This window comes from Macaca thibetana, chromosome 16, assembly GCF_024542745.1.
Source record: "Macaca thibetana thibetana isolate TM-01 chromosome 16, ASM2454274v1, whole genome shotgun sequence".
NCBI classification, from domain to species: domain Eukaryota; kingdom Metazoa; phylum Chordata; class Mammalia; order Primates; family Cercopithecidae; genus Macaca; species Macaca thibetana.
Window position 1 is genome coordinate 44,707,416 of NC_065593.1, and position 26,716 is coordinate 44,734,131.

The window sequence follows — 26,716 nt, forward strand, 5'->3', positions numbered from 1 at the left end:
ACGGTCCACCACTGCTGTTTGCTGCTGTCACAGACCCACCACTGACTTCCACACCTCTGGATCTGGCAGGGTGTCCGCTGTGCTCCTGATCCAGCTAGGCACCCATTGCTGCTCCCGATCAGGCTAAGGCTTGCCATTGTTTCTGCATGGCTAAGTGCCTGGGTTTGTCCTAATTGAGCTGAATAGAGCTATAACATTCACTGCATAGCCTAAGATTCCATTCCTTGGAATGTGTGAGGCCAAGAACCCCAGGTCAGAGAACAAGAGGCTTGCCACCATCTTGGAAGCGGCCTGCCACCATCTTGGGAGTTCTAAGAACAAGGACCCTCCCCATAACAATTGTGCTTACTTTATTTGGTCTTCCTGGTTCCCCTCTGAGACAAGCTTTTTTATTTTTTGTAGAGACAGAGTCTTGCTGTGTTGCTCAGACTGGTTTTGAACTCCTAGCCTCAAATAATCCTCTCACCTTGACCTCCCAAGTATTGGGATTACAGGTGTGAGCTACCCTGCTCGGCCCCTCTGAGATAAGCTTTAATATCCCCATTTCAAAATGAGTAAACTGAGGTTTGGAGTGGGTAAAGTAGTTCATTCATTCCTTCGTTCATTCATCTATCTATTCATTTATTCCACAGACATCTGATTTAGCAGCTATCCTACATCAGACAGGCTGACTCTGGGCATACGAAGATGATTAAGACAAAAATCCCTGTCCTCACAGTCCAGAATGAAGGACAGACACATAAAGATAAGTATAGTACAAGATGGATCATGAATTGTAGCTAATATTTACTGGGTACTTACTAACTGCCAGTGACTGCTGTAAGCTCTTGGTGTGTTTTACCCCTTCAGTTCTCCCCAACCTCTGTTAGGTACATGTCTCATAGATTGATTCATAGATAAGACTGAAGCCTGGTGATTGCCTGCGGTTTTATAAGTAACAAATGGCAGAGCCAGGATGAATACGCAGTGGATGGGTATTAGTGCCAGAGGTCCCACTTGGCCATCAAGCTCTACCATCTCTTGATGATAAAGTAGCACACGGGGCCGTAAGTGGGTGAGGGAGGCTAACTCAGTCTGGCATTCACGGTGTTCAGGGGAGATTTCCTGAAAGACTAAGGAATTAGCTAGACAGAGGTGAGTGGGGGGAGGCAGGGCCATCGCAGGGGAGGGCCAGATGTGGGAGCCACCTCCCGGAAATCTACACAGCATCTAGGCCAGGCAGGGACCGGAGCGTGTTTGGAAGGTGCAGAAGCAGGCAGGACCCAGCCTCGAAAGGAAAGTGGTCCGTATCCTAGAGATAGCTGCAAGTTTGAAGGGTTTTAGGCAGGGGAGAGACTTGGTCAGATTTTTAGAAAGATCAGCGGGGAGCGGGGTGAAAGTGGATGGAAGGACAGAGACAAGCACTGAGGCAGTGAGTGGGGAGGAGAGGAGAAATTCAGGAAGTCGAGTTTTCCCGATGATGGTTATTCGGGGGTTAAGTAGAGGACAGGGAGCAGTTCTAGAGGACACCCAGCTTCTGCTCCTAATCAGGGGGATTGGGGTGATCAGATGAGGTCAGTATTGGATGTCAACCCAATCTTCTGGCGTCCAGTCCGTGCCCTTTTGCCTCTTGGCACTGCCAGCAATAATGCCCGAGGGCCACCGGTGAACCGGGCTCGCAGCCTCCAACCCCACCCCTCCGACGGCTGCGACGTGCAGTGTATCACTCTGGGCACCAGGGGGCGTGCCCGCACACGCTCGGGCCGCTCTGGCCCAGCCCATCTCAGTGGTCGCGGAAGGTGACGTGGACACGGAAGTGGTCGTCGTCGCGGCACCGGTGGGAGCTAGGCACGGCGGAGGCGGTCTCGCACCGGCGGCGACGGAGGGCTCAGGCGTCGTTGTTTGGGTGGGGGGCCGCTGAACTGACAAGCGGCATTTCAGCTCCTTTCACCCGCCAGTCGGAACCCCCGAGCCGGGGCCCGCTCAGCCGGCGTTACCATGACCAAGGCCGGTAGCAAGGGCGGGAACCTCCGCGACAAGCTGGACGGCAACGAACTGGACCTGAGCCTCAGCGACTTGAATGAAGTCCCGGTGAAGGAGCTGGTCAGTATCGTCCCGCGAGACCCAGGCGCCCACCTTCGCCTGGCGCTGGCGCCTGTGTGGGCCACCTACTTTCCGAAGCATCAGTTTCCTTTTCTTTAAAAAAAAAAAAGCGGGGTGGTGGGACTAAGTCCTCTGAGAGGCCGCGTCCAGCCCAAGGTTCTTCCCGGGATGTACACGTGTCACTTTGGCGCAGTTCCAGAGCGTAGGGAAGATCTGCTTCTCTGGCCCTAGACTTTTTACAGGCCAAGAAACGAATCTGCCACCTTTGGGGGACTTTCACAGCGCCCAGCTCCATGCCCGACCCAGAGTAGGAGCCCACGGAGCAGTTACTGGATGTATTCGAGAATGAATGAGTGACTCGTTCCGGGGGAGTAGGCCTCCTGGTAGACCTGGGTGTGGCCCAGAACCTGGCTCTTCTAGGAAGCTGGCAATTCCAGCTGGCTGCCCGAGCCCTGAGGCAGCCTACCTCGAAGAAACTAAAGTCTCCCCCCAGCTTGGCTGGTAAAGTCTCATCCCAATTCCGCTGAAACTGGCGGGAGTCTCCTTCGCCCCTCTCTCCCCCAACCTTTCTCCTGTAAACTGAGGCTTAGGGCTCCAGGAAGATTAGGCATCTAGTTTTGTCAACGTGGAACTAGTTCCCACATCCCTGCTTTTCTCACTCCGTTCCCCCTCCCACCCCCGCCAACGCCCTACTGGACTCACTTTGGGTGACCCGCACTTTGCTTTCTTACGTTGATAAATTACATTTGTCTTGGGCCCTGGGCCCAGTCTTTCTTCCACAGTGGACGGGTATGGCGATGCTTAGAACCGGGTTTCCAGCCCCTCCCAGCTCCATTGCTTAATAGCTGAGTGCCCTTGGCAAGCTAGTTAGCCTTTATGCTTAGGTCTCCTCATTTATACAATGGTGATAATAGTTTCCATTTCATAAGCTTAATGCGAGGTTAAATACCATTGTAATGGAAAATGCTTGGAAGGTGCAAATACTGATACTCGTAGCTGGTATTGTGGTTTTTCCCACTGTAGTATTTAAAACTGTTTTAGGTGGTCAAACGTCACTTTACGACTTTGTGACAGAAAGTGCAGTTTGCCAGAGGATCCTTAACTGAATATTTGCCTTCTTTTCTACCCCAGGAAGATAGATGGCCAGCCTTATTTCAACCTGCCCTAGGACTGCTCTCTGAAACCATGTACTCCAGGCATCTGAACAGCCCAGCATTAACCTTAGAGAGAAAGTTTTGCTGAGCTTGTCCCGCCTGGACACCATGGGAAAATAGAGTGGGATGTGAGGGCCCTTTTTTTTTTTTTTTTTTTTTTTTTCAGACGGAGTTTCGCTCTTGTTGCCCAGGCTGGAGTGCAATGGCGCGATCTCGGCTCACTGAAACCTCCGCCTCCTGGGTTCAAGCGATTCTCCTGCCTCAGCCTCCCGAGTAGCTGGGATTACAGGCATGTGCCACCATGCCTGGCTAATTTTCTTTTTTTAGTAGAGACGGGATTTCTCCGTGTTGGTCAGGCTGGTTTTGAATTCCTGACCTCAGGTAATTTGCCCACCTCGGCTTCCCAAAGTGCTGGGATTACAGGCGTGAGCCAATGTGTCGGGCAGGGCCTTGTTTTTTCACTCTGTCATTCACTCTGCTACTTACTCGATCAGTCATGATTCAGGGAACATGTATGAATATTGAGTACTTGTTCTGAGGAAGGGCCTGAACTGGGGAGTATGGAAATTGCAAAGCTTTATTAGACACTGTCCCTGCCCCAAAACCTAATAAGAGGGACACTGGGTAATATTTATTTTTAAAGTGCTAGGAATAATGTCTAAGAATCTAAATTTTGCTTTCCTTCCTTCCTTCCTTTTTTTTTTTTTTTTTTTTTTTTTTTGGAGATGGGGTCTCACTGTGTTGCCCAGCCGGCCTCAAACTCCTGGGCTCAAGCGATCCTCCTCTCTCAGCTTTCTGAGTAGCTGAGACTATGAGACTACAGATGTGAGTCCCTGTGCCTCGCCTAAGGTTTCCCTTCTTGGATGTTGTACAGCCACGTCCCTTCTGTTTGCATTCTTCCTTAGATCGTGGTTGACTGGCTCATTTTTCCTCTTATTCCCAGGAATGTTACTCTTTACTGCCATTTTAAAAAGGCCTTTCCTAATCATGGGAACTTTCTCTGGAAAATGCTTCATTAACAGATGTCACTGAATTGTTCCAGGTGTTGGTCTGACAGGTTTTTCTCATCCTCTTTTACCTAGGCTGCTCTTCCAAAGGCCACCATCCTGGATCTGTCTTGTAATAAACTGACTACTCTACCGGTAAGACTGGTATGCAGCCATGACTCCTTCTGGTGCCTCGGATGCATCTCCTTCCTGTTTCGGGGGTGGATGGGGGGCGGGAGGGTGTCATAAGGCATAATTTCAGGATAGGCCTACAGGCAGGCTATAGCTAAATCTGAGTGTGTAGGGGAGGCATAGTGGAGTGGGGTGGTTAGTCTCAGTGGGAAAGGAATTGAGATGGAGGCCTTATTCTTCAGAACAGTGATAAAGTAAGGCCACAGAAAACTAGACTCAATAGGATGCTAAGTAACTTACTGGGCCCATCTTTTTTCTACATTATTTTATTCCTCTGAAAAATAGTTTACCTCCCTACTGCATAGAGGATGCGGAGACCATTTTGTAAGTTGCTCTGCATTCCAGGGAGAAAGCTGTGAACAGCTTCCTTGTGCATCTTTTGGTGGGGAGCAAGAAAGAATGTGATTTTATGGGACTACCTTATCATTATTCTCCCAAAGGACTTGAATTACTTGAGATTTGCTCAATTTGGTCAGCACATTCAGTCTATAATCAAATCCTTTTGATTTTTCTTGCACAACATCTGCTAGTTCTCTTTCTGCTCCACTTGTGTAGACAGTGGATTCATTCAGCCCCTCAGCCTCTCTGACGTAGCAGTGCTCCTGCACGGTCAGGCCTAAGTGGGCTATTGTTGCCTCTTCCACCCATCACTCTAGCCGTGCCACTCCTTGCTGTACTCCAGAGTAACTTCCTGTTTGACCCTGGCTGTGGCTCAGGGATCAAGTTCAGAAGTTTGCAATGTCCTCATTGGATCATTAGTCCACTCACCTCTCAGTATACTCCTAGGCCTTGCTCATTGTCCATGGTACCTTCCCACAGCTCATCAAAAACTGTTTCTAACATTCAAAAAGCATCTGAGATCCCACTTCTTCCAGAAAGTATTTTGTGTTGAATAAAAGAAGAATATGTTGGGAGCTGTGGTTCATGCCTATAATCCTGGTAACTCAGGAGGCTGAGGTAAGAGAATCACTTAGCCCAGGAGTTTGAGACCAGCCTGGACAACATAGCAAGACCCCACCTCTAAAAAAATAAAAATAAAAGCAGGGTAGCAATTCCTTGCAGCCACACTTCTATTGTACACTTTGCCAGATGGTCATTCAGCCAAGTGCACTTTTGAATCTGAGCTTGTTCTGTTGTCTGTACTGACAACTTCCATTTCACTCTGCACTGCAGATCCACTGGCATTTCCAAGTCCCTAGAGAACACGAATAGTGCCTCATTAGCTGAAGTTGTACCATCGCTTTCAGATGAGTGCTTAGCAAAGGTTTAATGTCAGGGGGATGTTTTGACCTGTGTTGAGAAAGAGCCAGGACTTGGGTAAGCTGGGCCCCAGCCTGTTCAGTTAGTTATTCACAGAATGTCCGTTGAGCATCTGTGTTAAGTACTGTGCTAGGCGCTGCAAATAACAAGAATCAGACTGAGGACTCCAGGAGTGCCTGATCTTTTTAAAATGCATGAGCACACTGTTTTGACAGATCCTATCAATGGTGAGCATAGGGTGCTGTGGAAGGACAGAATGGGTCCCACACCACTCCAGGAGCAGTGTGGAGGGTGGGCTGGAGCAAGAACTGAGGATGAAGAAATAGTGTTTTGTGCCTACTTTGTGCTAAGCCCTTTTCCATACACATCTTGGTAATTATCACCAGGAATGGCAGGTGTTCTCTGCATTTTCATTTGAGGAAGAACGGCTGCTAACAGTAGAACCAGGATATTTGCAGGGCGTACCTCTGACTTGAGGGCTTCCAGACTGTTACACCAAAGTGTGTGAGCCCAAGGCTTAGATGAGGAGTGTCCAGTCTTGTGGCTTCCCTGGGCCACATTGGAAGAAGAAGAGTTATCTTGGGCTACACATAAAATACACTGATGAGCTGAATAAAGAAGAAAAAAAAACCTCGTAATGTTTTAAGAAAGGTTACAAATTTGTGTTGGGCCACATTTAAAGCTGTCGTGGCTTGTGTGTTGGACAAGCCTAGCTTAGTTTCTCTCTTTGGATCCTAGTCGGATTTCTGTGGCCTCACACACCTGGTGAAGCTAGACCTGAGTAAGAACAAGCTGCAGCAGCTGCCAGCAGACTTCGGCCGTCTGGTCAACCTCCAGCACCTGGATCTCCTCAACAACAGGCTGGTCACCTTGCCTGTCAGCTTTGCTCAGCTCAAGGTAACAATTCATGAACCAGAATTTCATGGCCAGGTGTGGCAGAGAACTCAGGGACTCTGGAGCACAGCCCTGAGAAAGACGGACAGAAATACCCCCTTGTCCTGCCTCAGATGGCGCTTCCTACAGGTGGAACACAGAGGGGCATTCTTCCTGCTCGTTTTATTCCACCCTGAAGGTCTATGTATGTGAACTTGGGCTTAACAAGCCTCTTTGCCCATTGCCCATCTCTTTAGAACCTGAAGTGGTTGGACCTGAAGGATAACCCCCTGGATCCTGTCCTGGCCAAGGTGGCAGGTGACTGCTTGGATGAGAAGCAGTGTAAGCAGTGTGCAAACAAGGTAAGCAGCAAGCTCCCGGTGGCGCCTTATATACTCCCCTGGGATTTCTCCTCCTCCTGTTTTTCCTTCCTAGGGCACCTGGAGCTTTGTGTGGAGTTAAGCATTCAGGTCCCAGTGAAATATGTCCACTATGAGCCTGTCAAGCAGAGACCTTTGTTTCTGCATTTACTTTATTTTTTTGTTTTTTATTTGTTTTGAGACGGAGTTGCTCTGTTGCCCAGGTTGAAGTGCAGTGGCACAATCTCAGCTCACTGCAGACTCCGCCTCCCAGGTTCAAGCGATTCTCCTGCCTCAGCCTCCCGAGTAGCTGAGATTACAGACACCTGCTACCATGCCCAGTTAATTTTTGTATTTTTTAGTAGACATGGGGTTTCGCCATGTTGGCCAGGCTGGTCTCGAACTCCTGACCTCAAATGATCCGCCCACTTTGGCCTTCCAAAGTGCTGGGATTACAGGTGTGAGCCACCGTGCCCGGCCTGCATTTACTTCACAAGTCGCAGAACAAGACTTCTCTACTGCAGTACTTCCTCTCTTAAGAAGCCAGGAGCTTGCATGATGCAGCATGACACTGTGTGGACAGTTGTTTTAACAGTACCAGGGGGTTAGGGGCCATGGCCTTTCTGAGGCACAGTCGTAGGAATGTTGATAATAAAAGTGATGATAAAGATGTTACAGCTGTAAGTTTATAGCTGTAAGCAGACACGTCCTGGGCAGACCTGGTATTTGATTACAGTTGAGTCATCTGACATAGGAGTGAGGAACTGAAAGCAGCATGCAAGACAACCATTGTCTGTGGTCAGTAGCCTGGAAGGTGTCGTACCCTGCCTATTAAGAACAGCATTATACCTATCTTAATAACTCCAACTATAGTCACTTTTTCCCTCCAGCTTTGGAACAGATTGCTGCTGCTTCAGCTGAGCACCAAATGACTGACTTGGCTATGTTTAAGGTGCATGTTGAACAAAAAAGACCTAACTTTAATTACTAGATTTCATGGGTGAAGGATGAGTCTCTGTTGTCTCAAGTAGAGAGTAAGAGAGTAAGATACTTCTTATCATTAGCTCAGGGCTTCTTATATAATCTCATCATCTGTATCATCACTTATTATAATAAATCAAGTACAAAGTTAACACAACCAAGTAGCTAAGACAAGAGTTTTCCCTTAGATGAGAACAGTGTAAATGATCAGTGAAATCCTCTTTTGAAAACTGGGTGCTGTAGGAGTGATGTCTGTTCTGAAAACTGACAGTAGCTACCATTGATTACTCTTTCCTTGTCCTGGATGCTTTCCATGCACCATCTCACAATCCTCAGAGCCCTGAGGAGTCAGCATTACTTTCATTTCTCTGACACAAGAAACCCTTAGCATATACATACCTTTCATTCATCCATCCATCCATCCATTCAGTAGATGATATGTGGAACCATAGGAAATTGATGATATTCTACAGTTTTTGACATACAAAAATAGTTTTTATTGAGTACAAAGGCCTTTTGTATTTGCATATGTCTTTCAGCCAAAGCTCCAGGCAACGTAGTGGATGTGGTAACTAAAGCCATGGTCTCTGGCACAGCTGTCCTGGAGCTGCAGCACACCTTTAGGCTTTGTAGGGAAATGGCCTGGGCTAGTCAGAATCAGGTCGCCTGTCTGCAGGAATTAGTTTAGGTCTTACTAGCTCTGTCCAGGTAAGACCTAAACCCTGGTGGGTATATGGGTTAGTCTTAATCAGCTTGGTACATATTAAAGCAACTTCTAAAAATGATTTGTTCGGTGTATTCATCAAGTGCTTACTGTATGCTGTGAACTAGGGTAGCTAGACAAAAATTTACCCTCCAGGAGTTCACAGACTCCAGACTATGAGAATCTGTCCCATTTCTGCATTGCCTGTGTTTTCAGATAATTAATTTCTTTTTTTTGAGATGGGGTCTTGCTCTGTCACCCAAGCTAGAGGGCAGTGGCACGCTTTCAGTTCACTGCAACCTACACCTCCCAGGTTCAAGCAGTTCTCCCACCTCACCTTTCTGAGTAGCTGGGATACCACCTCAGCTAATTTTTGCATTTTTAGTAGAGATAGGGTTTCACCATGTTGGTCAGACTGGTCTTGAACTCCTGATCTCAGGTGATCCACTCCCCTCACTCCTCTTCCTCAGCCAACACCCTGGACTCTCACTTTCCACACTCCCTGCATCATGGCAACGGGACCCATGACTTCTCCACTGCCTGAGTGCCCTGAGCCCTAACTCTGGGTCCAGACCTGATTTCTTTTCTTTCTTTTCTTTTTTTTTTTTTTTTCTTTTTTTTTTTTTGAGACAGAGTCTCGCTCTATCGCCCAGGCTGGAGTGCAGTGGCACAATCTCGGCTCACTGCAACCTCCACCTCCTAGGTTCAAGAGATTCTCCTGCCTCAGCCTCCTGAGTAGCTGGGATTACAGGCGCACACCACTATGCCCAGCTAATTTTTGTATTTTTTAGTAGAGATGGAGTTTCACCATATCGGTCAGGCTGGTCTTGAACTCCTGAGCTCCAGCGATCTGCCCACCTTGGCCTCCCAAAGTGCTGGGATTACAGGCGTGAGCTACCGTGCCTGGCCCAAACCAGGCTCTTGAAAGGAGATCCTTTTGCTGGTCTGCTCCTGAATACTTCTTATGATGGGTGTGTGCTTGTCTGGAGGTATGCCTGTCTGGAGTTTTCTAGAAATAAGAATTAAATATGAATATACATGTCTGTCTCATAGGCATGCATATTCAAATGTAATTGTTAAGTGCAGTAGTAAAACAAGACCCTTTTGCTAGTAGTTTGGGTTTTCTTCTTTTTTTCTTACGTGGTAAAAATAATAAGCAACATATAATGTCAACATATATTGAGCACATATAATGTCAGAGATTATACAAGGCAGCCAATACAAGTTATATTATTTATTCTTCACAACACTCCATAGAGGTGTATCTTATCTCTGTTTTCTAGATCAGAAAATTGGCTCAGAAAGGTTAAGTCACTTGCCAAGGTTATACAATAAGGGGTAGTCAGGATTGCGTTGGGCTCCAAGCTTACACTCTGTCCCCTACAGCCGAAGAATACCAGCTTAAAAAAAATACAAACAGAAAAGGTCTTTACCTACCCCACACACCATAGCGAGAATCATTGCGATTGTGTGGTTAGAGGTCATCCATGAGCGAGTTGATAGGGATCTGGGGAGCTCAGAGTGCCGAGTACAAGTGTGCTGTGTGTAGGCTTCTCTCGGAGCTTTCCTGTGCATGTGGTGAAAGTGTGTGGGACAAGCTCTGTCCTAGGAATGCAGGGGACTGTGCTCAGGTCTTAGCTGTGCTGCTTTCTGGCCATTAGCAGTGGACAAATCATCCTTTGAGTCTTGGTTTTCTTCCTTTTGAAATGGGAATCAGCCATTCCTCAAGTATGTATTGAATGCCTGCGATTAGCTAAACTCTGTGCTAAGCATGCCCTGTGGGATACCTACAGACCATACAGCGGTTCCTGCCATTAAGGAATCTGCCATCTTATGACCAAGCCAGATAGGTAGCAAGTGGTTACAGTGTCCTGTGTTGAATTCCACAGGAGTAGATGGAGTGGGACTTAAGGTAGCCAAAGCAGGGGCAGTCAGGAAGGCGTGTTGGAGGAAATGCTGCCCCCAAGTTGTTGTTGAGGGTCATATGGAATCATGCATGTGAGAGTGAGTGTAAATGGCAGAACTTTTTACAGATTCAAGTTGGCATTGTCTTTCACTTTTTTCTGGCAGTTTTAATGACCTGGGCTCATATCACTCTTCTCCAACTAAGGTTGGCACAGTAATTTTAGGATACAAAGATACAATTAACTCCATTAGTTTGGTGGTGGTGGTGGTGATTGTTTTGAGATAGGGTCTCACTCTTCACCCAGGCTGGAGTGCCATGGCGTGACCACAGCTCACTGCAGCCTTGACCTTTTGGGTTCAAGTGATCCTCTCTCCTCGGCCTCCTAAGTAGCTGAGACTACAGGCATGTGCCACTGCGCCTGGCAAATTTTTTACATTTTTCTGTAGAGACAGGGTCTCATTATGTTGCCGAGGCTTGTCTTGAACTCCTGGGCTCAAGCAATCCTTCCACCTCGGCTTCCCAAAGTGTTGGAGTTACAGGTGTGAGCCACCACATTCAGCCTAACTCTTTTAGTTCTACATTGCTATCATGATAATCTGGGAGCCTGAAAACAGTCTGTTTTGAGACTTCCCTGAGCAAACGTGACTGTGAAGAGCACTACTTTTCCTCCTTTCCCTTTGCAGGTGTTACAGCACATGAAGGCCGTGCAGGCGGATCAGGAGCGGGAGAGGCAGCGGCGGCTGGAAGTAGAACGTGGTAGGTGGCTGTCCCTCTTGTAGTTGTCTTTCAGGTCCTCATCCCAGCCAGTGGATTCTCATGCTTCAGGAGCTGGGATCCAGTAGAATAGTCATGAAGAGCAGTAATTGGGTGGTGGGGGGACAGTATTGTGGTGGATGGTATCATCTTCATCTGATGAATCTCTCTTCAGTCCTGGCTTCTCTGCTGAGCTCTAGAGGCAGTCAACTGCTTATATTTCATCTCTGCTTGGAGGGTTAATAGGCACTCATATGAAGTGTGGCTAAAAGAGATTCCTGATGGCCCTTCAGTCCCTCCTAGTGTTCCCTATAATAGGAAATCACTTTCCCTGTAGTTATTCAAGCCTGAAATAGGAAAGATGTTAATGACTCCTTTTTTTCTGTAATTCCCACATCCAGTCTGTCAGCAAGTCCTGTGTGGGACTGTTTCTCCAGCTTCGGTGCCATCTCTGTAACCAGCCACCATTCTGGGACCACCACAATGCCTTCCAGCATATCTCCATGATGCTGCCATCTCCTTAAACTCAGTCTCTTCACAAGAGTCCGGGAGATCTTTTTAAAACATAAATAATTATGCTGCTGCTCGCTTAAAACCCTCTGATGGCATCCCACTGAACTTAGAATGAAATCCAAACTCATTGACAAGGAAGGCCAGCAAAACCCACCTTGGCTCAAGCTTGCTTGCCTGCTCTCCACCGGCCTTGTTGCACACACAAATGAGACTGTGCCATTAATTTGAGCTTGAATACACCAACTGCAGTCTCACTCAGGGGCTTTGCTGGGTTTCCTTTTCCCTTAGTCTCTATGTGCTGGCTTCATAATCCCACATCTCTGCTCAAAGGTTGCCTTAGGTTAACTGTAACCCTTTTAGAACCACCAGACTAGAGTAGCCATTCTACCTTCACTTTGTCATACCCTGTGCTAGTTTCTTCTCTTTTTTTTTTTAATTATTTTTTGAGATGGAGTCTCACTCTGTTGCCCAGGCTGGAGTGCGGTGGCACGATCTCGGCTCACTGCAACCTCTGCCTCCTGGCTTCAAGCCATTCTCCTGCCTCAGCCTCCTGAGTAGCTGGGACTACAGGTGCCCCTCTGCTAGTTTCTTTAGGGCACAGATGACTGTCCTCTTTATGTTCACCTGTTTATTGTCTCCTTTAGAAAGTAAATGATATAGGCACTGGAACGTGGCCTGTTTTCTTCATTGCTGCATCTCAAGCACTTAGAATAACCCCTGGCACATAGTAGGTGACTGGCTGGCTGATTTCTGAGCCCCTCGCTGGAGGACTCCTGTGGTTCAAGAAAGGATATGTACAGTAGTGATTACAGGCAGTCCCTGAGAGCACCATGCCAAGTTACAGCCATCCCTTATTACGCATGGCCACTGTGGCAAGGCAGGCCCATGTTTACTCTGAGCCCTGCTGCCTTCACCTCTCAGTGGCCCGTGTTCCCTAGAGGCTGGGTGGAGTGTGTTCTTGGCATTCTGGTGCCCAGCTGGAACTTGGAGCTTGTTTCTACATGGAGAAGCAGTGGAAAGCTACAGTATTTACAGTAGTACTATTCAGCTACATTATGGCTAACATGGGCTTTTAAGCCCTAAAAGGACATTTAACCATCATTTGTGGCATTCTGGCTTTGGAAAAATGTATTTCAGCCTTCCAAATAACTAATTTGGAAATGCATTTTTAGAACCCAATAATTTGGAGGTTGTAATTTGGAAGTGTGTAAACATGCTTGAACTGTTGAGTAAATCTGAGTGTGTTCCTGTGTTCAGTTCTCAGATTCATGAGTTCAAGTCTAGAGGCTACTCTGACAAACTATTAGGCTTATTTGTTTTTTAAGACTAGTCAAGTGCAGGCTGGTCCTAGTGCAGTGGTGTTTACAACTAACTGATCACAACCAGTTAGAGATTTCTTTCTTCCTTCTCCACTCCCACTTCTTCACTTGACTAGCCTTTAAAAAAAAACAAAAACAGCCGGGCGCGGTGGCTCACGCCTGTAATCCCAGCACTTTGGGAGGCCGAGGCGGGCGGATCACAAGGTCAGGAGATCGAGACCACGGTGAAACCCCGTCTCTACTAAAAATACAAAAAATTAGCCGGGCGCGGTTGTGGGCGCCTGTAGTCCCAGCTACTCGGGAGGCTGAGGCAGGAGAATGGCGTGAACCCGGGAGGCGGAGCTTGCAGTGAGCCGAGATTGCGCCACTGCACTCCAGCCTGGGCGACAGAGCGAGACTCCGTCTCAAAAAAAAAAAAAAAAAAAAACAGAAAGCAGTCAGTGCAATGGTAAGAAGGTAGGTTCACTTTTTAAGAACAACATTGCCATTGTTACTTTTTTTATTTTCTTTGAGGCATGGTCTCACTGTGTCACCCAGGCTGGAGTACAGTGGCATGATCACGGTTCACTGCAACCTCTATCTCCTGAGCTCAATCAATCCTCCCACCTCAGCCTCCCAGGTAGCTGGGACTACAGGCTTGCGCCAGCACACCCAGCTAATCCTTTTTTCTTTTGTAGAGACAGTCTTGCTATGTTGCTCAGGCTGGTCTCGAACTCCTGGCCTCAAGTGATACTCCCAGCTTCACCTCCCAAAGTGCTAGGGTTATAGGCATGAGCTACTGTTCCTGGCCTCATTGTTTCTAACCCCAAACTTGAGTGCTCATTTTTTGTTCTCACTTGTCCCCCCATGCCACATTCATTTCTGAAGCTTGGGAAGATGGGAGTCCCATAGAAAACTGCCATGGCTTTTTCTCTGCATGGCTGAGTGCTAGAAGGCTATCAGTTGCTATGCCTTCTGTGTTAGTACCTAATTCTAGAGGAGCAGGAGCACCACTTATCCCTCACACTTTGCTTAGGTCCTCCTTGTTATTTTACCCTAATTTCTCTGCTGCTTGAGGAGAGGAACCTCGTAATCAGAATCCATTCAGCAAACCCTGAGAGCAGCTGCTTTTGGGGAGGGCTACTTCCAGGAGCAGAAAGATGACTGTTTCCTTTGAATATTTCTTATGTGAACCATGGCACCAGGGTAAAGGTGGCAGAATCTGTACTTTTAATCACTTGGGAAAGCAAACTGCTGGAGTGTTTGAGAGAGAAAGGTGAAATTTTGGTATATTTTGTTGTAGAGGCGGAGAAGAAGCGTGAGGCCAAGCAGCGAGCTAAGGAAGCTCAGGAGCGGGAACTGCGGAAGCGGGAGAAGGCGGAAGAGAAGGAGCGCCGGAGAAAGGAGTATGATGCCCTTAAAGCAGCCAAGCGGGAGCAGGAGAAGAAACCTAAGAAGGAAGCAAATCAGGCCCCGAGTAAGTTTTCTGCCTGTTGTGAGGTTCCAGCAGGGGTACAGTGGAGACACTCATGTTTCTAGGCATAGATGACTGGGTGAGCAGGCCTGCACACCTTAGTCAGATACATTACTCTCTAAAGCTTGGGAGTGGATGAGAGGTTTGGTGCCAGGGAATGGGGGGCTCTCCTAGGGAGCTAGTGCCCAGCTTGCTTGTTTCTCCAGTGCCCACATACTTCTGTGCGGGTGTTTTGATCAGATATGTCTTGGAGCATTCCCGGAACAGAGTCTCACCTTTTTTTAGAGGTGAGGTTCTAAAATCATTAAGAAATGCAGCCGGGCGCGGTGGCTCAAGCCTGTAATCCCAGCACTTTGGGAGGCCGAGACGGGCGGATCACGAGGTCAGGAGATCGAGACCATCCTGGCTAACACGGTGAAACCCCATCTCTACTAAAAAATACAAAAAACTAGCCGGGCGAGGTGGCGGGCGCCTGTAGTCCCAGCTACTCGGGAGACTGAGGCAGGAGAATGGCGTGAACCCGGGAGGCGGAGCTTGCAGTGAGCTGAGATCCGGCCACTGCACTCCAGCCTGGGCGACAGAGCGAGACTCCGTCTCAAAAAAAAAAAAAAAAAAGAAATGCAAAAATCACACACGGTCAAGTTTACTTTTTTTTTTTTCGAGACAAGAGTTTCACTCTTGTTGCCCAGGCTGGAGTGCAATGGCATGATCTCGGCTCACTGCAACCTCCGCCTCCCAGGTTCAAGAGATTCTCCTGCCTCAGCCTCCCAAGTAGCTGGGATTACAGGCGTGCACCACCACACCTGGCTAATTTTGTATTCTTAGTAGCGATGGGGTTTCTCCATGTTGGTCAGGCTGGTCTCAAACTCCCAACCTCAGGCGGCCTCCCCAAGTGCTGGGATTACAGGTGTGAACCACTGTGCCCAGCAAGTTTACTCTTAAAAGTGCCTTACAGTCAGGTTCTGTGGCTCAGGCCTTTAATCCCAGTGCTTTGGGAGGCTAAGGTGAGATCACTTGAGCCCAGGAGTTTGAGACCAGCCTGGGCAACACAGAGAGACTCTGTCTCTACATAAATTTAAAAATTAGCCAAGTGTAGTGGCACACACCTGTGGTCCCAGCTACTTGGGAGGCTGAAGCAGGAGGATCATTCAAGACCAGCCTGGGCGACAGTGAGACCCCTCTCTGCTTGAACACGAGAGGTGTCATTTTCCCTGCATTCAGGGAGGCATATTGTATAGAAAACACATCTTTGTGTTTTACCTGAATATGTCTGGTTGAATTTCGTTAGTGATGTGGCTCCATATGCTGCAGAGGATCAGATACCTTCTGGGTGAAAAGGGACCCCTGAGGGAGAGGCAGGTGAGGGAAGGAGCTCTGTACAGAGAGTGGAGGCCTGTGGCCCTACCCCTACTCACCCTTGTCTTGAACAGCACAGGACCACAGGCCTCCACCCTCCTGATCTCACTGGTTTTTAATTTCCTTGTTGAAAACGAAGATCATACAGGGTAGTAATAAGGATTAAATGAGGAAGCAGGGTCATGCAGTTCCTGGCATTGTGGATGCTCAGTCAAGTTTTTTAAAATTTTGTCTAAAAATCTCAAAACCAATTTTTTCTAATTAAAAATGTAATATATGTTCATTGCAAAGAATTGAGAAAAGATATCTATCTATCTAGATACATATATCAGAAAATGGCAACCACCTGTACTCCCCGATTCCTAGCAATCATCACTGCTTACAATATGGTGTATTACCTTTTGGGCTTTCTTTTATATATACATTATATCATAATGACAATAATGATAAATCCTGACCCTGCTTCCCCAAGTGGACAGTACTCTGTCAGCGCTGGGTGCCTTCTGATAAGCCCCTCCCTCTGCGATCCCAAGAGGTGTGGATCACCATGTTACCAAGGAGAACTTAGGACCCTGAGGGCTGTGAGCTACACGAGACACACAGAATGAGTCCCAGTTTCAAATCCACCCCCTCAAGATCCAAGGGAAAAGGTGTTTCTGTTTCGGTCTCTGGAGACATTTTTTGTCTTCAAGTCCTGGAGAGTTTTTGCTTGAGGAAGGGATGTAGTTAGATCTGTACGGAGGAGACTAGCAGAGATTGGTATAGAGTGGGTCTCCTCTGACTGAACTTGTTTTGTCTACTGTTACTGTTCCTCCAGAATCTAAGTCCGGCTCCCGTCCCCGCAAGCCACCACCCCGGAAGCACACTCGTTCCTGGGCTGTGCTGAAGCTGCTGCTGCTGCTGCTGCTATTTGGTGTGGCGGGAGGGCTGGTTGCTTGTCGGGTGACAGAGCTACAGCAGCAGCCCCTCTGCACCAGCGTGAACACCATCTATGACAATGCAGTCCAGGGTCTACGCCGCCATGAGATCCTCCAGTGGGTCCTCCAGACCGACTCTCAGCAGTGAGCTTGTCCCCAGCACCTGCTGCCTCCCAGCCTTGGAGTTTGGATTCCTATGGAATTGGGTTCTGCTGGACACAACCTCTTTTTAGCATCAGACCTACCTGCCATCATCAAATGGCTGCAGATTGGGTACATGAGACCTCCTCTTTGTAGGACTTCTTCGTTCCTTAGTCAGGGTTCCCTGGTGGAATGAGGAGAAATGGGAGGTGGCGGCGGGGGGAGCAGTTACCTGCATGCCTAAAGGAGTAGGCTTGGGGGTGGGGAGAGAGAAAACATAGCCTTTTCTAGTTGTTATACAAAGCTATGTAAAGGCAAGGCTCGTTTCTACTAAATGGTCAGCTGTCACTACATTTATACTTTTGTATGCCACAAACCCTTTCTTTCATGCCTCCCTGGGGAATCAGGGCAGATCAGGAGGAAGTTTTTGGGGACTTAAAACACCACACTCAGTAAATCCAGTCTAAATTAGGGGGTAGGGGTATTCCTGTTTTCTTCAGGACCTCAGAGATATAAGCATTTTAGCAGCCACACAAAATCTGTGGCTATGAAAGGGACTTCATGACCATCCAGTCCAATATAACACTTGCAGACAGAGAAACAGGGCTTCCATGACTTGCCTAGTCTCCCAGCTAGTTTGAGGCAAAACTGGATTCCCACTCTGGTATTCTTTTTTCCCTTTACATCATTTTCCCTCCTTTATAATGTCCTGAGAGACTAGAACTCACACCAGAATTGATTCCTCAGGCGAAGCATAGAATCTTTCATGGTAGACAGATTTCATGACTCAGAGATAGAAATCTCTTGCTATCATCAGGTCATGGCAGCTCCTGTGGAGTCCTGCCCAACTTATATGGCTTCCATAAAATGGCAACAGTCCAGGCTCCTTGCCTCAATTTTAGAGCATTAATTCCCTAATTGCCAGTAAGCAAGGAGGTGGATCTCTGCAAACCTACACTGTCTATGACAGCTCTAGTTGTATTTGGTGTGACTAAATACCTCAAAGGCAACCTGCTTTTGCAGGTTTTGAAGTGTCAGCTTCATAAGACACTGAGGTTTAGAATTGTTTGATTCTAGACCATAACTGAAGGGAATAAATGGAAACAGGAAATGAAGGGAAACAAGTAGCATCATGGAGCTGAAAAGTGGTGCATCACCCAATGACTAGCACAAACAAGGATCGCGCTGTCCATTCTCTTGTCTGCTAGAGTAAGCATTTTCTTGCCTCCTTTGCTTCATCTTTTCACAACAGCTGGATAGAGGGATCAGAAATGACTGTGTCATGGTGCTCATTCACTGCAGACTCCCAGTTGCAAGCTCCTTGGCTCCCCCCGGAGGGAGCAAGAATCTGTCATAATTCAGAGACAGAGGGCCTTTTAGCCCTAATGACCTTTTGCATGGGACTGCCACTCATGACTGTCCTGATATTGGAAGAAAGGACTTTGTTAATCTTCTCCCCCATAGCTCTGCTGCGTAGGTCTACACCTTACTCAGACTCACTACACATTCCTCTAGTCTTCCTCCAAGCTCCAGAGCCATTGGTACAAATGCTTTATTGAAACTAAATACATAATACATACAATGAGATGAAGACAATATAGAAGTCTGCATAGTCATCATAATCCCGTTCCTTGGCCGGTTGAGGCAGCTCAGTGGCTGAGCCCAGTCAAGCCAACCCACAGCTTCATTCACGACTTCCAAGATTTGATGCTAATTCTTTTGGATTTCTACAGTTATTAAATACGTGTCTGAGTGGACTGTCTTTGTTCCTTTGTGTTTTGAGGGTTGGCTGGGTAGGAGTGGGGGTGGTTTGTGACAGTGAATTTTTGCCAGGAGAGGAACATTAAATGCCAAAGGTAGGTGGCAGTATTTCAGTCTCTGCCCCAGCTGACAGGCAGACCTTCACAAATAACAAGACCCAGGAAAGACTGGGCCTCACCTAGGCTTGTATTTCAGGAGGTGCTGCCAGTCTCTTCATTGCAGTCAGGCTCTGAGGTTGGGAAGGTGGAAGTTTCCAGCTTTTCATCCCATCCCTGAGGGCTAGAATCAGTCAGCACTATCTAAAGAGAGATGTGGCTGTAAAGTGGTCATCTGAAGGTAGATACGCCTCGATAGCTCTGGTCCAACGCGGCGAGAAGTGGATGTCACACCTTCCCCACGGCGCACCTGTATGTCTGCGAGCAAATTCTGGCGTTCTTGCTCCGAAAAACACTGCCGATAAGCCTGGAAGTGGTACATGACCTCTTAATATGGTACCATCCACAGTGATCCCTTCTCCATGAGCATAGAGGGTTCTATGCTTGGCTTGGGGCATGAGAACCTGTCCTCCCTCCCTGGGTCAGCATTAGCAACTCTGATCTTAGCAGACCTGCAATGCTGACCTGTGAGGCCTTTGTGGGCCCTCAACAGTTGTCCATGGAAATCCGGAGGCTCACTGAATGCGCAGGCAATGGGCAGTGACCCCTGAGCCCTGGAGTGGCATACCTGTACCAGGAGCTGTGGGGAGGGATAGGCATCCACAACTGCACTGGCCGTTTCCAGGCTGACTCGGTTCAGCTGCTGAATCTGTCTCCTCCAGACCAGTGCGAGACCCCTGCCAGCACGGTCCACCTTCACCCCTCCAGCCCAGTCACTCTCCACACAGAAGGAGAAGGTAGTTTCATCTCGGAGTTTCCTGCAACAGCATAGTTGGAGAGCTGCAAGTTGCTCATTACTCTCTTACACCTGTTCTCTCAAGTGGCAACTGAAAAACCCACCCACTGACGTTGGAAGAGGTGGGCACCATGTTACATCTGGCCTTCTTGTGCCTTTGACAATTTGCTCACTTTGTTCCCAGGTATAGTGCCAGTTGCTAATTAATTTAAAAACTACGTCTAGTCCATTTTGGTAGAAGAAAAGGTACCAGATTCTTCAATATTTGGAAATCTGGAGTCTATTTCTGGTTCTTCTCACTGCTAGGACCTTAGACAAGTCAATCTCTTCAGGCCTCCATCCCCTCAAGTATAAAATAAGGGACTTGGACTGGATTGTCTCTGAGGTCATTTACTTATTTTAAATTCTGACAATGAACACTCCTTGAACTAAGGCTAAAAATTTCCTTTCCGAGTGCTTATTACATTGTGATCTGACCTGTAATGAATCCTGGTAACTTGGCCTATGGTAACCTGGCCTATGATGTCAGCCTGTAGAACACATACTTACACATAAGCGAAAGCAGAATATTTGAAAAGGGGCTAGGCTTGAGGACTCTTCCCAAGAATCCCCAGCATGAGGTCAGCTCCTTCTGCCTCCAGCTTGAGAGACAATGGGCTGACTGCAGAGATGAGGGGAAAGGGACACTTGCTTTGACTGCAAGAGCCATGGTAAAGGACAAGGCCCAGCGTGGAGGCTGGACTTGCTGGGGTTACTCACTTGAAGGGCGTCTCAGCCACAGCCTTTGTGAATGCACATGTGAAGTCAGCCAGTTCTTTCCAGCTCTGCACAATTTGAGCCTGGGCTTCTGTGTGTAGCTGCAGATCCACCAATGCCTAGAAACCCAAAAGTAACGATGGACGGGAGGGGTAGAGAGAGACTAGCTGCAAGTCACTGTCCACTAAAGCCACACCACAGCCCCTTGGCTCCCTGTTTGGCACCTTCTCTCTTTCTCAGTGCCAAGAGAGAAAGCAGTATGCAGCAGGCATTTTATTCTTTATCAATAGGAAGTCTCAGGTGACCAGTGAGTACCCAGCCCGATTCAGGCAACAGGACGTTCTTACCTCTTCAGCGTCTACCCTGGATACCATGGACCCTATGCTGGCCTCTGGTTGTTTCTGTTGCTTCTCCTTGGTCTGTTTATTTGTTCCCTGTTTCCCTCTGCTTGGAGGATTCCGAGTGCTGGTGCAGGGGAGGAAATCAAAGGACAGAGCTCCAGGCTGAAGTCAGGCAGAAGATGCGGAAGAAGACTGGACCAGAGCATCCCCCCGGGCTTGTTAGAGACAGACTACCTTGCAGAGTGACCTACATCTGCGAAGAATAAACTCACCCCTCTTGGCCCAAGAGCTGCCCCTTTTAACATGAAATCACCAGGGCAAATCCAAACCTGAAGCATTTCTCCTGATCCACAATCACCAGTGACAGAGCTTTCCCTGCTGTCCTTGCTGTGATGTCAGTTACAAAGCCCTGAAACGTTTCCTTCCCTTTCATAGTGCTGTCCAGGCTTCCCTGCATGAAGGGGCAGAAACTGCATTAATACTTGCTTCCTAGTAAGAGTCAGCCCTCTGTTCCATGTCCTCCTACCCTCTGGCTTGGCCCACCTGCTTTCCATTGTAGATCATGGACACAAATGTCTCTGCCCGGAGCAGCACCAGGACTGTTGGCTCCTCTACCCAGTCCTCTCCGTCCTGCCAAAGTACCCGGAACACAGCCCAGGGAAGGAGGTCAGCAGGTAATGAGCACCTGTGAGAGTGGCCCAGGTCTTCTGGGTGAATGAACTAACTCCCACCCCTTATGCATTATCCCTCTGGAATGAAGTCACTGTGGCAAGAAACAGTGTTGCTATCCCTCCCAGCCCTCAATTGTTCAGTCTTGGTGCCCTGCATCTCAGAGACAGTGAATAAGAATAGAACATAGCAGCCGGGCGTGGTGGCTCACGCCTGTAATCCCAGCACTTTGGGAGGCCGAGGTGGGCGGATCATGAGGTCAGGAGTTCGAGACCAGCCTGACCAACACGGTGAAATCCCATCTCTACTAAAAATACAAAGATTAGCTGGGTGTGGTGGCACATGCCTATAATCCCAGCTATTCGGGAGGCTGAGGCAGGAGAATTGTTTGAAACTGGGAGGCGGAGGTTGCAGTGAGCCGAGATCACACTATTGCACTCCAACCTGGCAACAGAGCTAGACTCCGTCTTAAAAAAAAAAAAAAAAGACAAAACACAGCAGGCCAGGCACAGTGGTTCACACCTGTAATCCCAGCACTTTGGGAGGGCTAGGTGGGCGGATCACCTGAGGTCAGGAGTTTGAGACCAGCTTGGCCAACATGGTGAAACCCTGTCTCTACTAAAAATACAAAAAATTTAGCTAGGCGTGGTGGTGCATGCCTGTAATCTCAGGTACTCGGGAGGCTGAGGCAGGAGAATCACTTGAACCCAGATGGTGGAGGTTGCAGTGAGCCGAGACCACGCCATTACACCCTAGCCTGGGCAGCAAGGTGAAACTCTGTCTCAAAAAAAAAAAAAAAAAAAAAAAAAAAAAAAGGAGAAAGGAACATAGCAAGTTGAAAGGGGCTGGGGCCAATTTGTTCTGTACATTTTGAATAGGGGAATGGAGGAAAGGGAAACTCTTCCAAAGGATTTAGTACAAGTAAATGACTCTGGCTTTGAAGGCAGATGCTGTGAGCTGAGTGGCCCTTACAAACATGTAAGTTCTTTTGTGACAAAGACAAGAATCACAAGGGAAACTTCAGTCTATGAGAGCACCTCCTGTTTGTCACAGGTAGGGCATAATCAAAGTCAAGAATGCCTCAAGGCCAACAATCCTCCAGCAGTACAGTATTATGGAGTAATTGGGGAGCAGGACTTTTATAGAAAGTTTTCTGATTGGGTCCCTATAAGCAAAGCAAGACCTATAGGTCGGGGGAGCTCTGGGTTCTCATTCCCGTTGTGATCCTCAATAAGGCTTTTAACTTTTCTGGGCCCCAGTTTCCCCACCTGTGATGTGGGGAGAAGTCCTACCCTATAGGATGACTGACAGAAACACAAGAGAGAATGTGGGAGTGCCTTGAGAGGGTAAGCTGCTCTATGAATATAAAGGCTTACTAATACCCCCAGAGTAAAACGTGTGGGGAACTGTCCTGTGTTACTGAGAAAGTTATCAGATCCAAAAAAGAAATCAAAGAGAGGAAAAAATACTTTTTTTTTTTCTTTTTTCATACAAGATGCTTCTGGTGAGATAAAGAATCTTAGTGCCAGACAAGGTGGCTCACACTTGTAATCACAGCATTTTGAGAGGCCAAGGCAGGCAGATTGCTTGAGCTCAGGAGTTCAAGACCAGCCTGGGTAACATGGCAAAACCGCGTCTCTACCAAATATACAAGCTCCACACTACGATCTCTACAAAAAACACAGGGCCCACGTCTTCTGGCTCCCAGCTGGGTGTCACCAGCGGGGAACCCGAGGAGAGGACTAGTGGGAAGGAGGAAAGTGAAGTCGGTATTTTTCCCCTGGCTCCCTCCCAGCGGGGTCACCTAGGGTTTGCCGTCCCCCTCTATGGCAGCTCATAGCTTCGCTCAAGGTGATCCTCTCTCCATGTCTCTCTCCTGGATTCTGTTAACCACTCCTTCCCCTCATCCCTTCAGGCATAGGGATGGTAACAGCTATGCCAATGGTTCTCAACCGGGGGTGATTTTTCCCCACAAATGACATCTGGCAATGTCTGCAGACATTTTTTATTGTCATGACTGAGAGGGGTACATTAGTAGATAGCGGCCAGGAATGCTGCTAAACATTTTGCACATCACAGGACAGCTCCCAAAACAAAGAATTCTCCAATCTAAAATGTCAATAATTCTGAGGTTGAAAAACCGTAAGTTGTGCTGTTATTACTGTGAGGTACCATGCTGTCACTAGTAGTTTCCTCGTACCCTGCCCATGCCTTGGCAAACAGTCCCTTTATTCAATCTTCCTTCAATTACCCTGAGTTGAATGTGCCATCTCTCTTCCTGCTGGGGCCCTGACTGCTAAGTATCCTTTAAAATAAAAACATATTTATCCTGTAACTGCAAGGGGAGGAGGAGGAAATGTCAGCCAGAAAATCCCTACCTCAGACGGCCCAGCCCTTCTCCTCCAAGTGACACTGCAAGGCACGGCCTGCACCTCAATCACACAGCGGCACTGCATGGACTGCAGTGCTCCCAGGAGCTGGCCCCCACCTTCCATCTGTAAAAGCACTGCAACAGATAGAAAAGGGACTGTCAGTGGGTGGTCCAGAAAGCAGATAACTCAGCACAGGACAAAGATACATGTGAGGACCTGGATCCAGCACCACAATGACGTGTTTTAAGCATTCCTCTGGCCTCTGGGCTTTCATCCTGGTAACCCGTGCTGCATTCTTTCTTTCCTGTCGTCTCAGGGTGCTTTCCTTCTGCCTTGCTTGTCTCTGCTGCCGGCATCCCTGTGAGCCTCTTCCCTGGACCTTCTGACTCTGCTTGGTTTTCTTCTGTGGTGGGAGGATATCAGAATTTGCTTTGGTTACTACCAAGCTGCTGCTCTGGCCAGGGCAGGTAGAGGGGTAGGCTGGAAGCTGACGGCATGGATCTAAGATCAGGTCCTTGTTATCTGCTGCACTCCTCTCTGGGGTATCATGGAGAGGAACTTCAGGGATCTTTGGAAAGGGCTGCTTTTTCCAGTCACATGATACACCTTCATTATTTTGATGATCCAAAACACTTTTAATTGGGGAGCTAGAGTCCTCAGGGCTCGGTTGCTTGTAGGTCAGAAACTTACATGTAAGCCTTTGAGCCAGAGGAATAAATTCTTCTTCATCTTCACTTTCACTGCTTAGCAACCTGACTGGCTGCGTTTGTGTGACAGTTTCAGCTGTGTCTGACACAGGTGGTGAAAGTAACCCTGGTGTTGGAGGACAGGAGGCTTCAGAATCTGAGATGTCAACCACTACAATCTTCTCCTCCCTCTCAGGCTGTCTCCTCTTTGTTGAAGATGGTTCCTTCTTCAGAAAGGCAAATGTTGGCAACACCTCAGAGTCACTATCACCAGAATCTTGTGAGGGTGATGACTTCCTTAGAGCCATCAGTATGTGCTATCAAATAATTCCCTAAAAGGAAAAGAGACATACGACACAGACTAGAGCATTCAATTCAGTCCACCACCTGTGTTCCATAGCCAGGCTTTATGACGTAAATATAAGATACAGAGAATACAGAAACAGAGAAATATGACATGGTCCCAACACATTCAGTCTGGAACTCTAACTCTTGGTAATCTAAAAGGAATCTTCCTCAAATTCTTTCCAGGTCAAGTTGAGGTATAAACAAAGTAGAGTTACCATTACAAAATTTTAATGGGGGGAGGTGGTAACAAGATTTAACACCTCCACCCCCTTGTTGATCTTCACATTTGAAATGGAGATGTCAAAAGTTATTCTTTTTTGAGATGGAGTCTCGCTCTGGCACTCAGGTTGGAGTGCAGTGGCACAATCTTGGCTCATTGCAACCTCACTCCCAGGTTCAAGCGATTCTCCTGCCTCAGCCTAGCTGGGATTACAGGCGCCCACCATCACGCCTGGCTAATTTTTGTATTTTTAGTAGAGACGGGTTTTCATTATGCTGGCCAGGCTAGTCTTGAACTCCTGAACTCAAGTAATCTGCCCGCCTTGGCCTCCCAAAGTGCTGAGATTACAGGCATGAACCACCACAGCTGGTCAAAAACTGTTCTTTTTAAAAATTGAGACATAGGCTGCGCATGGTAGCTCATGCCTATAATCCCAGCACTTTGGGAGGCCAAAGCAGAAGGATCACTTGAGTCCAGGAGTTCAAGAACAGCCTGGGCAACATAGTGAGAACTCGTCTCTACAAAAAAATACAAACATTAGCTGGGTATGGTAGCTCACACCTGTAGTCCCAGATACTGAGGAGGCTGAGGTGGGAGGATCGCTTGCGCCTGGGAGGTCAAGGCTGCAATGAGCTGTGATTGTACCACTGCACTCCAGCCTGGGTGACAGAGTGAGACCCTGCTTTAAAGAAAAATAAAAATAAAAATAAAAATAGAGATATAATTTGCACAGCACAATATCCTTTTAAAAGTGTACATTCAGTAGTTTTTTAGCATATTCACAATGTTGTGCAACCATCATCACTATTTTCATCACCTCAAAAAGAATTCCTGCAGCCATTAAGCAGTCACTATCCATTCCCTCCCTCTCCCCAGCTCCTGGCAACCATACATCTGTCTCTATGCATTTGCCTATTCTGGATATTTCATATAAATAGAATCATACAATATGTGGCCTTTTGTGCCTTTTTTCACTCAGCATGTTTTCAAGGTTTATCTGTGATGTAGCCTGTATCAGTACTTAATTACTTTTCATGACTTAATAATATTCCATTGTACGGATATGCTACATTTTGTTTATCCATTCATCACTTGGACATTTGTTTCCATTTTTTTGGCTATTATGAATAATGCTGCTATGAACACTGATGTACTACTTTTTGTGGGTGTATGTTTTCAAATCCCTTTCGTGTATATACTTAGGAGTAAAACTGCTGGGTCATATGCAAAGCTAATCATTCCTGGAACATTTACTAACACTGTAGGTATGACCCAGGAGGAGACATGTAACCTGCCTAGGCCTCAGTTTCTTCCTTAGTAAAACAGGGATGATAACAGCACCCATTTTATAAGGTGGTGAAAATTAAATAAAATAATGCATCCACCGCGCTTAGTACAGCATCTAGCACACAGCTGGCTGAATAAAGTAAGTTGAATGACTAGGGAGGGGGCCTCATCTCTGACCCTTCGCTGGGCCTCCGTTGACATCTGCAAATGAGGGGAGTGAGACAAGCGGGCCCCTGTCCGACAAGCTCTGCGCCTCTCAGGCTGGCGGTCCGCTGCAGAGGCTCCTGGACGCCCTAGCCACCAAGACTCTGCAGATAGGTGCTCAGGAGGGAAGTCCCGCCTAATCCGCTGGCCTGCAGCGGGGTACACTCACCTGCAACTTCTCCCGCCACTCTTTCAACTGCCACGCAGGGCCCGGAAGTAGATCTCCTGATAGC

At 47.7% G+C, this 26,716-nt stretch overlaps 3 protein-coding genes across 38 annotated transcripts in view; 2 read left to right on the top strand and 1 right to left on the bottom strand.

Annotated features, from left to right (window-relative positions):
• Positions 1-26,716, top strand: part of MRPL27 (mitochondrial ribosomal protein L27) — a 464,439-nt gene that overhangs the window by 432,444 nt on the left and 5,279 nt on the right. The window lies entirely within an intron of this gene.
• On the top strand, positions 1,754-18,705 carry LRRC59 (leucine rich repeat containing 59). Its single transcript, XM_050765093.1, has 7 exons — positions 1,754-2,082; positions 4,319-4,378; positions 6,413-6,571; positions 6,805-6,909; positions 11,180-11,252; positions 14,364-14,537; positions 16,708-18,705. The coding sequence occupies exons 1-7, from the start codon at positions 1,978-1,980 to the stop codon at positions 16,953-16,955; spliced, it is 924 nt and encodes a 307-aa protein (XP_050621050.1). The 5' UTR covers positions 1,754-1,977; the 3' UTR covers positions 16,956-18,705.
• Positions 18,483-26,710, bottom strand: EME1 (essential meiotic structure-specific endonuclease 1). The gene is made up of 9 exons (XM_050765078.1): positions 26,653-26,710; positions 23,955-24,756; positions 23,745-23,872; positions 21,241-21,327; positions 21,027-21,148; positions 20,704-20,821; positions 20,360-20,475; positions 19,433-19,622; positions 18,483-19,171 (listed from the first exon to the last, which is right to left on the bottom strand). The coding sequence occupies exons 2-9, from the start codon at positions 24,730-24,732 to the stop codon at positions 18,995-18,997; spliced, it is 1,716 nt and encodes a 571-aa protein (XP_050621035.1). The 5' UTR covers positions 24,733-24,756; positions 26,653-26,710; the 3' UTR covers positions 18,483-18,994.